The sequence below is a fragment of the Phaenicophaeus curvirostris genome, chromosome 5 (assembly GCF_032191515.1).
Source record: "Phaenicophaeus curvirostris isolate KB17595 chromosome 5, BPBGC_Pcur_1.0, whole genome shotgun sequence".
NCBI classification, from domain to species: Eukaryota; Metazoa; Chordata; class Aves; order Cuculiformes; family Cuculidae; genus Phaenicophaeus; species Phaenicophaeus curvirostris.
In genome coordinates this window covers 468,136-482,086 of record NC_091396.1, presented here as the reverse complement: position 1 = coordinate 482,086, position 13,951 = coordinate 468,136, and the positions used below count along the sequence as shown (strand labels likewise).

Genomic DNA, 13,951 nt, shown 5'->3' with positions numbered 1-13,951 from the left:
CCTGGAGAAGAGAAGGCTGCAGAGAGACCTTAGAGCAGCTTCCAGAACTCAAAGGGGCTCCAGGAAAGCTGGGGAGGGGCTATGGATCAGGGAGGGCAGGGATGGTACGAGGGGAAGGGTTTTGAGCAGAAAGGGGGATGGTTTTGAGGTGTTCAAGACCAGGTGTGCAGGGAACAGCAGAGCCAGCCCAGCAGCTCACAGTGGATCAAGGTCCTGACAAACAAACACCAGCAAAGCCACAATAATAGCTTAAAAAAATAGTTCATTTTGGGTTTTTTAGGAAGCAAGTACATACAGATTTCCATTTTCGACAACTGCACCAAGTCCAGGACTTCTCAGTGACAAGGCAGGTTTATTTCCACAACTGCCTAAAGCAAGAACAAACCTAAGCCTCCCAGCACCCGACGGATGTGTCACAACAAGCAGGGGAAGATGTCGATGGTGTTGATCCGGAGGACGGTCTGTGGGTGCACAACGACTGAAAGAGAGGGAAAAGAGAAAACCAAACATCAGACACAACACAAACTCATTACGTACCGCTCAGAAGGCTCCTTGTTGCTTCGCTGAGTTAGTCCTTAGTCCCTAAGGTCTCATCTCAATCTCCCCTCTTTCAGCTGAAAACCATTCCCCCTCAACCCATCCCTGCCCTCCCTGATCCAGAGCCCCTCCCCAGCTTTCCTGGAGCCCCTTTTAGTACTGGAAGCTGCTCTAAGGTCTCCCTGCAGCCTTCTCTTCTCCAGGCTCAACAATCCCAACTCTCTCAGCCTGGCCTCGTTCAGGAGGTGCTCCAGCCCTCAGATCATCTTTGCGGCCTCCTCTGGCCTCACTCCAACAACTCTTCACGTCCTTCCTGTGATGAGGACTGCAGAAGTCCTCAAGGCCCAGGTATCCCTTGGATAAAACACAATCATACTATTTCCCTCTCTAGTCCTATATGAGAAGGGGTGGTCATTAAAGCTCACCACATTATACTGTTAAGACTTGCTAACGTCTGTGCTTCCATATCAGACGCTTAAGGCTTTGGAAAGAGAACAAGATTGTCTCACTGCCCAGGATATGGATTTCAGCCAGACCTCTCACCAGGCTGCCTGCACAGGGTGATGGAGCAGGGAAATATTAAGCCACGGTGCCCTGGGCGCTGCAGGACCCCTGGAGCAGGGGGCTGGGGAGAGGTGCTGTGCCTGGGGATGAAGGACGGGGAACGAGCCTCCCTTGCCAGCGCTGCCCTCGTGTTGTGATACGCTCCCCCACCACCACCCAGCAGGGAAGGAAGCTCGGTATTCCCTTCATCTTACTTTTCTTCCGTTGATAGTTGTGCCTCCTCCAAAAGCGCATGTTTATCTTCGGCCACGACTCCGTCTTTTCAATCACAGTAGCCTCCACGCGCACCAGCTCCTTCCTTAAAAACAATTTGCAAAGGAATCACTTCTTAATTATTTACATTCGCCTCCCAGCAGTGAGCAGGTCTGAGGGCAAAGCAACACATGGGGAACCTGTCCTGCTTCACAGAGCCCAGATCCACGGGCTCTGTGAAAGCAAAGTCACTGTGGAAGGAGGGAAACCTGACAGGCTTCAGGGTGAAAAGCCAGAAGCCTCAAGGAGTTTTACACGGAGAAGCTGAGCCATGTGACAGTTTGCAGGGCTGTGCAGGAAGAGATCAGGAACAGCTAAATGGAACCTGCAGAACTTGTAGGATCACAGGTATATAAATCCCCCTGGCACGTCCCCACGATTCGGTGTACCCAATTTTTCTCATGGCACAGACTAAACCCACCCATGGCCACTTCTCCTGCACTGTGCTGGCCAACACAGAAGTCCTGCCTCCTTGTATAAAGCACCACAGACAGCTGGAAGAGTCCTCCCGCCTTACTCACCTGAGTAAGTCCTGGCAAAGGCTCAGGGAAGAGGGGTTTGGCCCCTGTTTCCAGCAGAAGGCCCAGCTAATTGGCTCCTGGAACAAGTCACTTCTCCGCCCACACTCCTCTCTCCTGCCTCCCACTCTCGGTCTGTCCTGCTTGTTTACCCTAAGCTGGAATTGAAGCTGAGGACTCGCTGAGGGTTTCGGTACCGCTCCCTGCCCCGCAGCTGGGGGAGATCTGGTTCAGTGGGAAGAGCACTCCAAGACTCCAATTATTCCTAGAGCTCATTTCTACCCATGGAATTCCTCAGCGAGTAAGCATCCTTCCTCCCCAAGGACAGAGGTGAAGAGAAGAATCTGGCCTCCTTCACAGATGAGTAGAATCACCGAGTAACTCAGCTGACACAGACAAACACCACGCCTGCCCACCCAGGATTCGGCAGAGCTCGGAGAGAACAAGTCCTGCTGAAGCTGGAAAGAGCGCTGGGAATTGGAGCTGCTCTCTGAAAACACCAGAGCTGTGAAGTGAGGTGGTGTGAAGCAAGCACTGGAGGCCCAGCTACCTGTCTGCTACAGCTCCGCTCTAGGAACACGAGTGTCCCCAGACAAGAGCTTTGGGAAGCATAGTTTTAATCAACAGCCACCGTGAAGGAGGCACAGGCACTTCTTCCATGCAGCATCGCTGCGGAATACCATTAAAAACCTCATTAGCATCCTCACTTCGTGCCGGAAGGCACTGAGAGAACATCTCCCTGACAAACGACTCCATCTGCGCTTAAGGAGAGCATGGGGGGAAGCCCATCTAGGTCAGCAGGAGGCCAAAGGCTTGGAGACATTTCCCATCTCTCTCCACATTCACCGTCCCTTCCTGGGTTTGCCACCCCTCTCCCCACACTGGCCCTCTAGGGTGTAAATACATCAGAGACCAACTCCTCTGGGGAGTTGGAGGAGAACACTAGTGTATTTGCATTTAGTGACCAGCCCAGAAGAACACAGATGTTAAATTATCCATATTTTAAGAGAACCTGGGGTGCCCCTGTATCCCAGCCCGGTGCCAGGACCCAACAGCGCTACCGGAACACACAGCGAGCTTTGCTCGCCAGGAAAGAAACCACAAACCGGACTGTGCTCCAGGGGCTGGCGGGTTTCACCATGACAACTGGGGAGCTACACCTTCTGGATCCAATCCCTGCCCGCTGACGGCACATGGAGAGCTAAACTCCCCGAGCACTCACAGTGTGGACACTAAAGGCACGTCAGAAACTGATGCCGATCACATGGGAAAAATGGAGAGCGGCCAGGCCAGATAAAGCGACACGGTCACTGAAATCGCTGCTGCTCTCGGGAGAGCCAGGAGTCGCAGCAGCACGGCTGAGCTGCTCCGGTCCAGCTCTCCCCACCGCACTGAGGCCTTGAATAGCACCCAGCCCAAAGAAGAAACGCCAACACAGACCCCTAGATGAGTCCTCTGCACGTGGACTCGCTTGCACTCAAATCTCTCAGGGTATCGGTGACATGGCTGAGTACCTGAGTGCGGCTTCGCTCTGCAAGTCAAAGCCAAAGGCAAGGAGCCCCGGTGAGTCCCAATCCACTGGACCAAGCACTGGGCCCTGCTGGGTGAAGGGCTAAGGCACAGCAGAAACCAGCTTGTCGGTGAAGTGCACAGCGACGGCAAAGTTCTCAGCAAAACAGAGCCCAAGGAAAAGAAAAACCTTTATCCCATGGTTTAGGTATGACTGGAATGTCCACACAAATAAAGAGGGGGGTCACATGCTTCCCAGAGCCCAGCGCAGCAAGGACTGCTGCTTTCAGCAGCAAAAGATTCAGGACAAAGCAGATCCAACAGGTTTTCGCAGGAGGCAAGAAAAATCCACACTGGGATCCAAGCTGGGCTGAAAGCTGCTGTCATTAAGCCGCAGAAAAGATCCAGGCATCCTACAGCCCCAAAGGATTGCAACTCCAAGGTAATAATTCCAAGTGACGAGCTCACTCGCTCCCTGCAGAAGGTAAAGGAACACCAGCCTTGGAGAAGAACAGGTCCAAGGCCCTTTGTCATTCCCACCAACACCCCTGCAACATCAGGCAGGAGAAAAAGCAAGGGGAGAAAACATTCCCAGCAGCTCTAAGAAATCCTGCTTTCATCTAGAAAGCAGCTGAGCTTTCTCACAGAGGCACCACCCGTTTCACTGGGGTCTAAACCAGCCGAGAGGACTCGACTGATGGCCTGAAACACAAACCCACCCAAGGTTCTGCTCAGTTCCCATCACAGCTTTAAAAGCGCATGTTATTTTGTGTTACAGAGCTACACACAGCCCAGCCGCACGCTGCCGGGTGCCGCAGTGCCAGCCGAGCAGACAGCGTTGCTGGAACAAACACAAACCCCACAGACTCCAGGGCAGGAGGCAGCCAGCAGCTCCCCAACAGCCACTGCCCACAGCTCGGCTTTGCTGTGCTGCTGGTTTTAAGGCTTTAGAGCAGTGTCATCCTGCGAGGCATCCGACTGCGGCAGGGAATGAAAACACCACCGCCTGCCCAAGCTGGGACAAGTCCCTGCCCGCCTCCAGGCCTGAGCAGGGAGCGCAGCTGTAAGGAAGGAGCCCAGGCAGACACTGATGTGTTTATTTTTAAAGCAGCAGGAAAACAAACCTGCCTTTGTTCATATTCAGGCTCTGATCTCCCCTCCAAAACACCCCCAGTTTGGGCACAACTGGGAACTCTGCACAAGAACTGCAGCCCGTGGTGCCTGGGCTCTGCTTTCCTTCCTACTGTCCGTATCGGAGAGTTAAGGACTCGGGAGGTTTCTCTACAGCTCGGGGGAAGGACAGCACCTTCCCTTCAGCCTCTCACTCAGCCTGGTCAGTCTCAGCCTCCTCTTGCCACCAAACCTCTTCTGCCAAAGGGACAGAGTCCAAGCTGGTGTGCAGTTTGCTCTGCTCCAAGCAACTGACAGTGCTTTCCACGTTCTTGGAGTCCTTGCAGGAACCAGTGAGCTGTGTTCCCTCCTGTCCTAGAGCTCCCGGCTCTTGGGCCACGTGCCAGCCCCGGCACACAGACACAGAGCTGCAGAGAACCACGCTGGGGCCACCAGGCAAGAGTTGGGGGAAGGACGTGGCTCCTCTCTACCTGACATGGCAAATCCCCGTCTGCTCAATCTGGGCTCTTACTTGAATGTCTGCAAGACAACGTTTCTAGTCCTAATAATGCGATTCCTCTTCCTAATATGTTCCACAAGTGCCATACCTGGTGATAACTCTGAGACCCACCCCATCTTCCTGCCATTCCCTCGGGTCTTACGGGTGCTGCCCTGGCACTGCGATGGTGAGAGCCGGCAAAGAACAGTGAGTTCACCTTATTGCTCCACCCTGGCACCGCGGCGACGCTTAGAGCCAGCAGAGAATGGTGAGGTCATTTTATTGGTGACTCGTTCAAAAGCCTGGGGCTGGGAAAAGAGCTATCACTGACAAATCCCAGTTTCTCTTCATTTTCAGGGACTGCAGGAGCCCTGAAGCTACAATTAAGCGCAAGAATTGTCTTGAAGATGATTCCTGTAAGAGACAACTCACCCTAGAATTGGCCTCCCAATGAGCGTGAAGTCATCAGCACCAACCAGCAAGACCTACAGGAGATAAATCAGGCACGTATCACTAGTTCATCCTCCCAGGAGAAAAGTCCAACTCCACCATAAAGGAGTCAAAACTAGACCTTTACACATCCCAAACCCAACACTGTTCCTGGCACAGGGTGGTGGGAAAAGGCAGTGAACACGTCATAAACAGATTCATTAATCAGATCGACTTTCAGGAGAGTTTATCCTGCTCAAACATCCCTCAGAAGTATCTTCCACACCGATCAGAACACACTGAGCCTTTCCGTGCTGGCTCACCAGCGGTTGTAAAAGATATGAAAAGCAACCAGGGAAGGAGAACAGAACGCCTCGTGTGGGATCTGAATGGATGGCAGCTCCTAAAATCACTGGATTTTTATAGCAATCTGTATCCCAGAGAAACTCTGCATCCCAGAGAAACTTTCCTTTTTCTCCTCCATGGCTCCCAGAGGAGCAATAAAGATGGGAACATTGGGGGGATTCGCCCCTGTAGGGACCAGCCCTTTCATTTCAGGACATCTCAACCTTGTGCTCAGCTAAGGGACCCAACAAGATTAGAGAGAAGATGTGGTGGGAAGAGGCAGTATTCCTTGCAGGCCACCTCCTTCCCCACGCTGTATGGTGGCGTTAAAAGCAACACAGGAATGGGCACGAGATGTTCTGACTTTGGTTTCAGACAGAGACTTGCCAGTGAAATCCCGCAAGGGTTATGCTAGGAAGGCAAGTTCTTCACCTCCTTCATTCCCATCCGGATCTCCCGCATTCCCAGCCAGCCACTCCATGCAAATCGCTCTGCTCTGTTGTACACAGGGATGCTGGACACGGCTGCCTGAAACACTGCCTTAAAGCTGCCCTTCAAAGCAAGGGATGGGAGGGAAAACTGTCTGGCTCTGCTCACCTGGCTCTAACAGTTATACAATGATTTGGGTGGGAAGGGACCTCAAAGCCCATCCAGTCCCACCGCTGCCATGGGCAGGGACACCTTCCTCTGGATCAGGGGCTCCAAGCCCTCCCCCAGCACTCAAAGTTCTTCCCTGCAGGACCCTCAAGGGCCCCCACTCCAGCACCACAATTAAGCCAAGAGAATCCCACTTCATAATCTTTCATCTGAGATTTGGATTAACGAGCCTCTGCAGGTTCCTGTCGGTTAACAGAGGCTGCGGATAAGGATATTGAACCGCACCTTGGCAAGGCTCCCCGGCGAGCACCACCCCTCTGCCTCCACCCACCCTCAAGCCTGATAAGGATCTTATGAAGCTGCAATGGTCTCGCCGGGAGCACTGCAAGTATTTTGGGTGTTGGAGTCTCGAGGTAAACACAGGCTTTAGCTGCTGCCTCTAGAAACAACAACTGTAATTTCAGTTTCTTTTTTTGGATGAAGTTGGAACAACAGAACTCTGTCTCCTGGCAGAGTCTGGCACGGCTCACTCCAGCCCTGTTCAGCAGAAATCAGGTTATCACTAAGAGCAACTGGAATTGGAACAGAACTAAGGGAAAGCAAACGTCTGGAGCAAGATCGGCAGGAGATCTGACAGGAGCTCCTCAGGACATGGTTTTAAAACCTTGTTATGGGTTTTGCCTCCAGGAACGTTGTTTGCCCTGGCCCCATGGGCATCACGAAAGCACGGCCTGTCACCTTTTCCAGACGTATTCGGTCTCCGCACTCCGCCTCCAGAACATTGTCCATCATTATTAGGTCTTCGCTGGTGATTTTCCACTGCTTGCTGGCGAAGTGAACCACGGCGAAGAGCCTCCCGTACTGCCCCGTTGCGATCATCTCGTTCACCTTCTGGACCACCTCTGCAGGCAAAGAGCAAGGATGGTGTCAGTGCGAGAAACCCATCAGGGCCTGAAGAGCTGGTCGGGGCTAACCCAGCCTTGCTGCTCTCCCACCCAAATTCTCATCCTCTGGGAATCCTTACGCAAGGATCAACAGCAACGCTGTTTCCCACCAGGGCTTGAGCCTCCCTTTCATTTACTTAAGGACCTATTTACGTTTCATGGAAACACAGACTCATTAAGGTTGGAGAAGATCTCTAAGCTCATCCAGTCCAGCTGTCAGCCCAACCCCACTGTGCCAACTGAACCATGTCCCCAAGTGCCACGGGCACACGGTTTTTGAACCCCTCCAGTGATGGAGACTCCATCCTAAAACGCCCTGTACTTGGATACAAAGCATTCCAGAAAAGAGTGCTCGTCCACGCATCCTACATTTGGAGGGGAGCTCCCCTCCATTGCTCAATGTGGAGAATTCCCTCAAGCTTGGATGGGGCTTTGAGCAACTGGATCCAGTGGGAGGTGTCCCTGCACACGACAGGGGGTAGGACTCGACAGGCTTTGAGGTCCCTTCCAGCCCAAACCATTCCATAATTTTATGAATCTCCAAGCAAATTGCAAGAGGCCCAGGACTCTGAACACTGCGTAAGGCACGCAGGAACACCAGGAAGAGTTGGCAAAGCGCACAGGAAAAGGCCTCCAGCTCACTAACAAAGCTTGGCCTGAGAACATGGACGTGCAGCCAAGGCAGGAGAGACCTTTCCGTTGCTCTTTTCCAGAAGATCTCTTCCCATCTGCACATGGATGCAGAGAAGGTGCCAGAAGCAGCGCGGATCCCAGGGATGAGGTCCTGCGCAATAACAAACTCAGTCTTCTGTGATCGGCTTCCCGAGCAGTGAAGCCAAGACCAATTTTTATGGGAACATCAAAAGGCATTGCTCAACAAGTGCTGCTCCACTGCCAAACAGCAGCTTTCCACCCTCTCAAGTCACTCAGGAAAAGAGCAACTTTGCTGTAACTGCAAAAATAAGGTTTTCTTCATTGTCTTCAAACGCGGCTGAATCAATTTTTTCTTGGAATGTGAACAAACCAACATTCCCTCGGGATGGAGAAGAACTCAGCAGCCTGTCCAACCAACCCCTCTCCTTACAGGAACACCGAGTGCCCAAGTTTCAACCCTGCAGATGCAAACTGTTAAAGGCAGGAACAGAAATGATCTGCAAGGCAGCACTTGCTCTGGTTCCCACTGTGATGAAGTTTAGTGTCTGCACTGCTGGAATTGCTGTGTCAGAAGGAAAATCCTCTGTGTGCTCTACTCCAAGTCACAATGGGCACTACAAAAATCATGGAATCACTGAGGTTGGAAAGGCTCTCAACTCATCCAGTCCAACTGTCGACCCAACCCCACCGTGCTGACTGAACGGTGTCCCCAAGTGCCACAGCCACACGTTTAACCCCTCCAGGGACAGAGACTCCACCACTGCCCCGGGCAGCCTCTGCCAGGGCTTCTCCACTCTGTCAGTAAAGAAATTGTTCCTCATATCTAATCCAAACCTCCCCAGGTGCAACTTGAGGCCATTTCCTCTTAACCTATCACTTGGGAGAAGAACCCAGCATCCACCTCACCACAACCTCCTTTCCAGGAGCTGCAGAGAGCAATGAGGTCTCCCCTCAGCCTCCTCTTCTCCAGGCCAAACAATCCCAGAGGAAACCAGAACCCCTTCTCTCTGTTACACCCTCAGACACGCAATGGGGACAAACTCCTCCAGCCCTACACTGCTCCTCTTTGTGTCAGCTCTCCTCTGGTCAACATTTCAACCCCAGATTTCAAAACGCTGGCCTACAATCTTCTCTGTTAGCAAATCCGACGCAGAGCCATGCTTTAACAAGAGCTTTTTCCCTGTCAAATTCCAACTTCCCACCCATGCGGCTCTCTCATCTCCCAGTAACCAAAATGGTACATTTTCCTCGCTGTCCCTGGGCTCTGAAGTTGTCGATAACTCTGCCAGACCCCTCTAGCGACAGGAAACATCAAGTGACGTCACCATTTGATTGTCAGACTGGTTTGTGTCTCAGCACCCTGTGGAGAGACCCTTCCTAAAATATCCACGCTGCTTCCCCAGCCAGCAGGAAGACAGAAGGCGGAATTCACTGCTCTGGCTGTTGTTTGCGTTGGATAAGCACAGCCAGGAGATAACGATGCCAGCTCATAAACAGTGGGAGGTTACAAGGGATGGAAATCACAGCAGCCCCACAGGTCCCATGGGAAGCAGGCAGGGGAACATGGGACTCGCTCACCACAGGGCTCTGGCAAATCAACCCAGGCAGCTCACGGTTCACGGCTGGGTCAGATCACGCTCAGGGATGCAATGATCGTCCGTCACCAGAGCGAGCCCGGGAGCGCAGGGGAGATAAGGAGCAAGATGATGAGAGAACCTGGGCGCTCTCTCCAGTGCCCGTCGCTCACTCCTCTCCTTTACTTCCTCTCCCATGTGAAGCAGAGGACTCAGGAGGCTTTCAGGGATGGCCTAGAGGCTCACACAACGAGACAGCGAGATTGCCGGGTAATTAACAGAGGGGCTCGTTACCTGCACAAAGAACACACTGCTAATTGCCATCGTCACAGTGAGCGTGCAGGACACTCACCCGCTGGGGCTCGTTACTGCCTGGTGCCGAGGAACATCCCGGCCACGTGCCGGCCCCTGAGCTGGGATGAGAGCAGCCCCGCTTGGGCGGCACGAGGCCAGACACGAGTGTCTTCCCAGGGCTGGATTTTCCCATCCCACTGCCAGGGCAGCCCGTGGCTGGTTGCAAACGGAAGACACGTTCTAGTGAGGATCATCAGTAACGATGGTTGCTAAACAGCTACAGGTACTTCGCTCGCAGACTTACAGGGGGAACTCTCGTACAGCCCATGTGCTCCTTTCAGGCCTGCCTGTATTCAACGCTCCTCACAAAGTGTGAGGACAAGAATGTGTTCGCTAAAAGTCACCTCCCAGCTGCTCCTTGCCTTACATCCCACCTCTGCAGCTCTGTCCTGCGCCCACCACCCAGCTGCTCCTGCTGGCTCCACCGCTCTGTTTCATGCACTAAAACATTTCAGCCCTTGGACGTGCCCACCTCCCAACTGTTGGTGCTGGCTGCAGCTCTTCCATTTATCCATTAATAGGAAAATAATTAGTTTCTCCTGTCCAAAAGGCTTGTTTGATGCTTTAGAGAGCAACACATTGCACCAGGCAAGGTGCGTTAACTCCAGGAGAGTTAAAAGCACTCCTAAATGAATGAGACTTCATACGCCACCAGAATCCCCAACACCAGCACTTGGAGCACAAGTGGGACCCACAGGGAAGCTGGGGAGGGGCTCTGGATCAGGGAGTGCAGGGATAGAATAAGAGGGAAGGGTTTTGAGATGAAAAAGGGAAGATTTGGATGAAATCTTAGGAATAAATGTTTTCTTGTGAGGGTGGGGAGGCCCTGGCCCAGGTTGCCCAGAGCAGTGGTGGCTGCCCCATCCCTGGAGGGGTTCAAGGCCAGGTTGGATGGGGCTTGGAGCCCCTGATCCAGTGGGAAGTGTTGGAACGGGATGGGCTTTGAGGCCTCTTCCAACCCGAATCATTCCACGACTCTATGAAGCCCAACACATGTAAGAAATGAGACAAAACCACAAAGAACAACAACTACCTCCAATCACTGAGACATTCATGCTCCATCAGCCCACCAACGGCGATACTGGAGTGCGAGTCTTCACTTGAAGACTTGAGACCTTTACCTGCATGATGCTTTGCTTCTTCTACTGGATCTGGAAGTTTCACTTCAGGCCACGGGGGAGAACTCAGTGATGTTTTGGCCACGATTCTGTGAACGATAAGGCAAGAATCACTTGCAGCAAACAGATACCATCAAGAGATGAAAACATGAACAGAGGAAAGAAAGGAAAAGCAGCTGGAGATGGAGCAGAAAGCCATTTTGGACATGAAGCCCCCAGATCTTCCTCCCAGCTCTTGGGAGAAGCACACCAGCTGGACAAGGAACGCTGCCAAGGCGCTGAAGCTGCAGTCCAGATGTTTACACCACCCAAAACCACTTGGTGTCATTTCCGAGCCCAACCTGAAACACTCTACTAAACACACTTGCTGCTTGTTTGATGCTTTAGAGAGCAATACATTGCATCAGGAAAGGTTTCTCCAGGAGGGTTAAAAGCTCTCCTAAATGAATGAGACTTCATACGCCAACACCAGCACTTGGAGCACAAGTGGGGCCTACAGGGAAGCTGGGGAGGGGCTCTGGATCAGGGTGTGCAGGGATAGGACGAGGGGGAATGGTTTTGAGCTGAAAGAAGAGAGATTGAGGTGAGATCTTAGGGAGAAATGTTTTGCTGTGAGGGTGGGGAAACCCTGGCCCAGGTTGCCCAGAGCAGTAGTGGCTGCCCCATACCTGGAGGGGTCCAAGGCCAGGTACAGCCGTACTGAGGGTACTCGCACACACATGCTGCCTCTGACAGCTCTGAATCACAAGAACCCAATCTAAATCTTCAGAGCCAAACACTTAACTCCATTCAATTGCACCCCGGGGTGTTAAATCAGAACCGAAATGCCACGTGGAACCACAGCAGGAGGCCTGAGCAGAAGAAATGCAAACTGTTCCTGCTGATAACAAGCTGTTTTCCAATATCTCTGGAACAGGGAGACATGGCACAGAGAGCCGAGGCTGCTGTTGGTGTCACTGAGTGAAAGCCAGTTACAAAAAACATGAGTTTGTTCCCAAAGAAAGGGAGGGAAAAGCAGGGACAGTACTTTGCGCACACAGAGCTTCCCTCAGAACTGCAGTACACGCTTCCAGGGGCAGAGAAAGGAGGGAAAAACCCAGCTGACAGCACTCGGGGATCAAACTGAGTGCCAAACGCCTTCATTCAGAGACACAGGGCCAAACCCCATCAGATTATACTTCGTTATTAAGCAGGAATCCACGATACTACAACGGCAAGCCTGGATTTAAAGAGGAGGGAGATTCCTGATGGATCTCGATGAGGTGACTAAAACAGTGTCAGTTTCTGCAATCTGAAGAGGAATGAGCTGCTCAGAGGATGCCATCTCCATCACGAATGGGAAGTTCAGAATTCCCTGTGTGCCAAGATTCAGCTTCCATAAACAACACAGGTTGTGCCACCTGCACAGGGCAGTCAGGACAACACACCGGGTGCTGGTGCAAAAGCAGCTCCAAAGCAGCTGTGTTCACTCGGTTTACTCTGCAACGCTCAGCACTGCCCCTTGCAGGGGTGTTAAATGCACAGAAACTCCAAGCAACTGTGAGCCTGAACAGAACCGTGAGCTGCAAGGCTTTGCTCTAGGGTCAGGAACCTCCGCTGCAGAGCAGACGTCCAAAGTGTGGTCCCTCACACCTGAGGCCCAGCAAGAAGAGGACACTCCTGCACCCTGAGCAGCGCAGAGGGAAGGAGCAAACCGAGCCAGCGAGGAGAGTTCTGTTTCTGCAGTGTCCCCTTCTGGTTAAAACAGAGCCTGGAGCTCTGAGATCCCAGCAGAGGAAACACAGCACAGACACAAATAAGTGGCCCCTGAAGTGCTGAAACAACCAAAGCCGGAGGTTTCCTGGCCCAGTGTCCATCAGTGCTTAGGCTGTTAATCATGTTTTATCGGAGAACACAGGGATAGAACGAGGGGAAAAGTTTCGAGCTGAAAGAGGGGAGAGTGAGATGAGATCTTAGACAGAAATGTTTTGCTGTGAGGGTGGGGAGGCCCTGGCCCAGGCTGCCCAGAGCAAGGGTGGCTGCCCCATCCCTGGAGGGGTTCAAGGCCAGGCTGGATGGGGCTTGGAGCCCCTGATCCAGTGGGAGGTGTCCCTGCCCGTGGCAGGGGGTGGGACTGGGTGGGCTTTGAGGTCTCTTCCAACGTGAACCATTCTATGATTCTACAAAGCCTGCAGTGCAAGTCCAGTATTTACTGGATATCAGAGCCTCCAGGGCAGAGGTGACCCCTGCCTGAGGAGCAGACTGCCTGCACCTACAAAGACGAGCGTGAGCTGAAGCCCCTTTCTGCAGCTAAGGAGTCTGCAATGTCCTGCCTTGAGTGGCTTCTCTGCTGTCTACATCAGGCTGAGCCCATGCTGTGGCCCCTTCCACAGCAGGGGACCCAGTTCTCCGTCTCCAGGCCCTGCTGCTCCATCTCACACATCCAGGGAAGGATCCTCCTGTCAAAGGGGACTGCGGGGAGGCAGAGGGACCAGAATCCAGCGGGAAGCACCCGGCATTGAACAGCGGGCTCAGAGGAGCCTCCTTCCCGAAGGGAAACCCACCAGCTCGCCCCTCCCCGCCGAGCAAGATCAAGGAGCAGAAAGAGAAGCGCAAACCCGTGCGATTTTACCCTTGCGGCAGCGACGTGCTCTGGGAGCTCCGGCACCGAGCGGCAGACGGGAGCAGGAGGGCTGGGAGGGAGAGAGGGGAAAAGGATTAAAAACAAGCAGCCACCAAGCAGCTTTTCGTCTCGGGGGGCGGCCACCTCATCCCTATCCCTGTTCCCACCCCACCCTCGTTCCCACACTGCTCTTATTCTCATCCCCATCCCTGTTCCCACCCCACTCTTATCCCCATCCCGTCCCTGTCCCCGGCCCCTCACCCGCCGCCCGCAGCCTCGCCCCCGCCGCTAAGGCCGCCGCCATCTTGGCAGCCCCGACCGCGCCGGAAGCGGAAGTTCCCGTAA

General features: G+C 53.2%; 1 protein-coding gene across 1 annotated transcript; it reads right to left on the bottom strand.

Moving 5' to 3' along the window:
• Window positions 1-244: 244 nt before the first annotated feature.
• On the bottom strand, window positions 245-13,927 carry MRPL21 (mitochondrial ribosomal protein L21). Its single transcript, XM_069857174.1, has 7 exons — window positions 13,868-13,927; window positions 13,616-13,676; window positions 11,008-11,093; window positions 7,099-7,262; window positions 5,422-5,474; window positions 1,296-1,399; window positions 245-478 (listed from the first exon to the last, which is right to left on the bottom strand). Exons 1-7 carry the CDS (start codon window positions 13,908-13,910, stop codon window positions 414-416), a joined length of 576 nt encoding a protein of 191 aa, XP_069713275.1. The 5' UTR covers window positions 13,911-13,927; the 3' UTR covers window positions 245-413.
• Window positions 13,928-13,951: the final 24 nt, after the last annotated feature.

What these genes read in the sequence shown, in the direction of transcription:
- MRPL21 (XM_069857174.1), bottom strand. Translation starts at nt 13,910, where the DNA reads ATGGCGGCGGCCTTAGCGGCGGGGGCGAGGCTGCGGGCGGCGG. An exon ending in GGCGAGGCTGCGGGCGGCGG is followed by an intron (nt 13,677 to 13,867) that starts GTGAGGGGCCGG and finishes TCTCCCTCCCAG; the next exon opens with CCCTCCTGCTCCCGTCTGCC. An exon ending in CAACTATCAACGGAAGAAAA is followed by an intron (nt 479 to 1,295) that starts GTAAGATGAAGG and finishes CCTCTCTTTCAG; the next exon opens with TCGTTGTGCACCCACAGACC.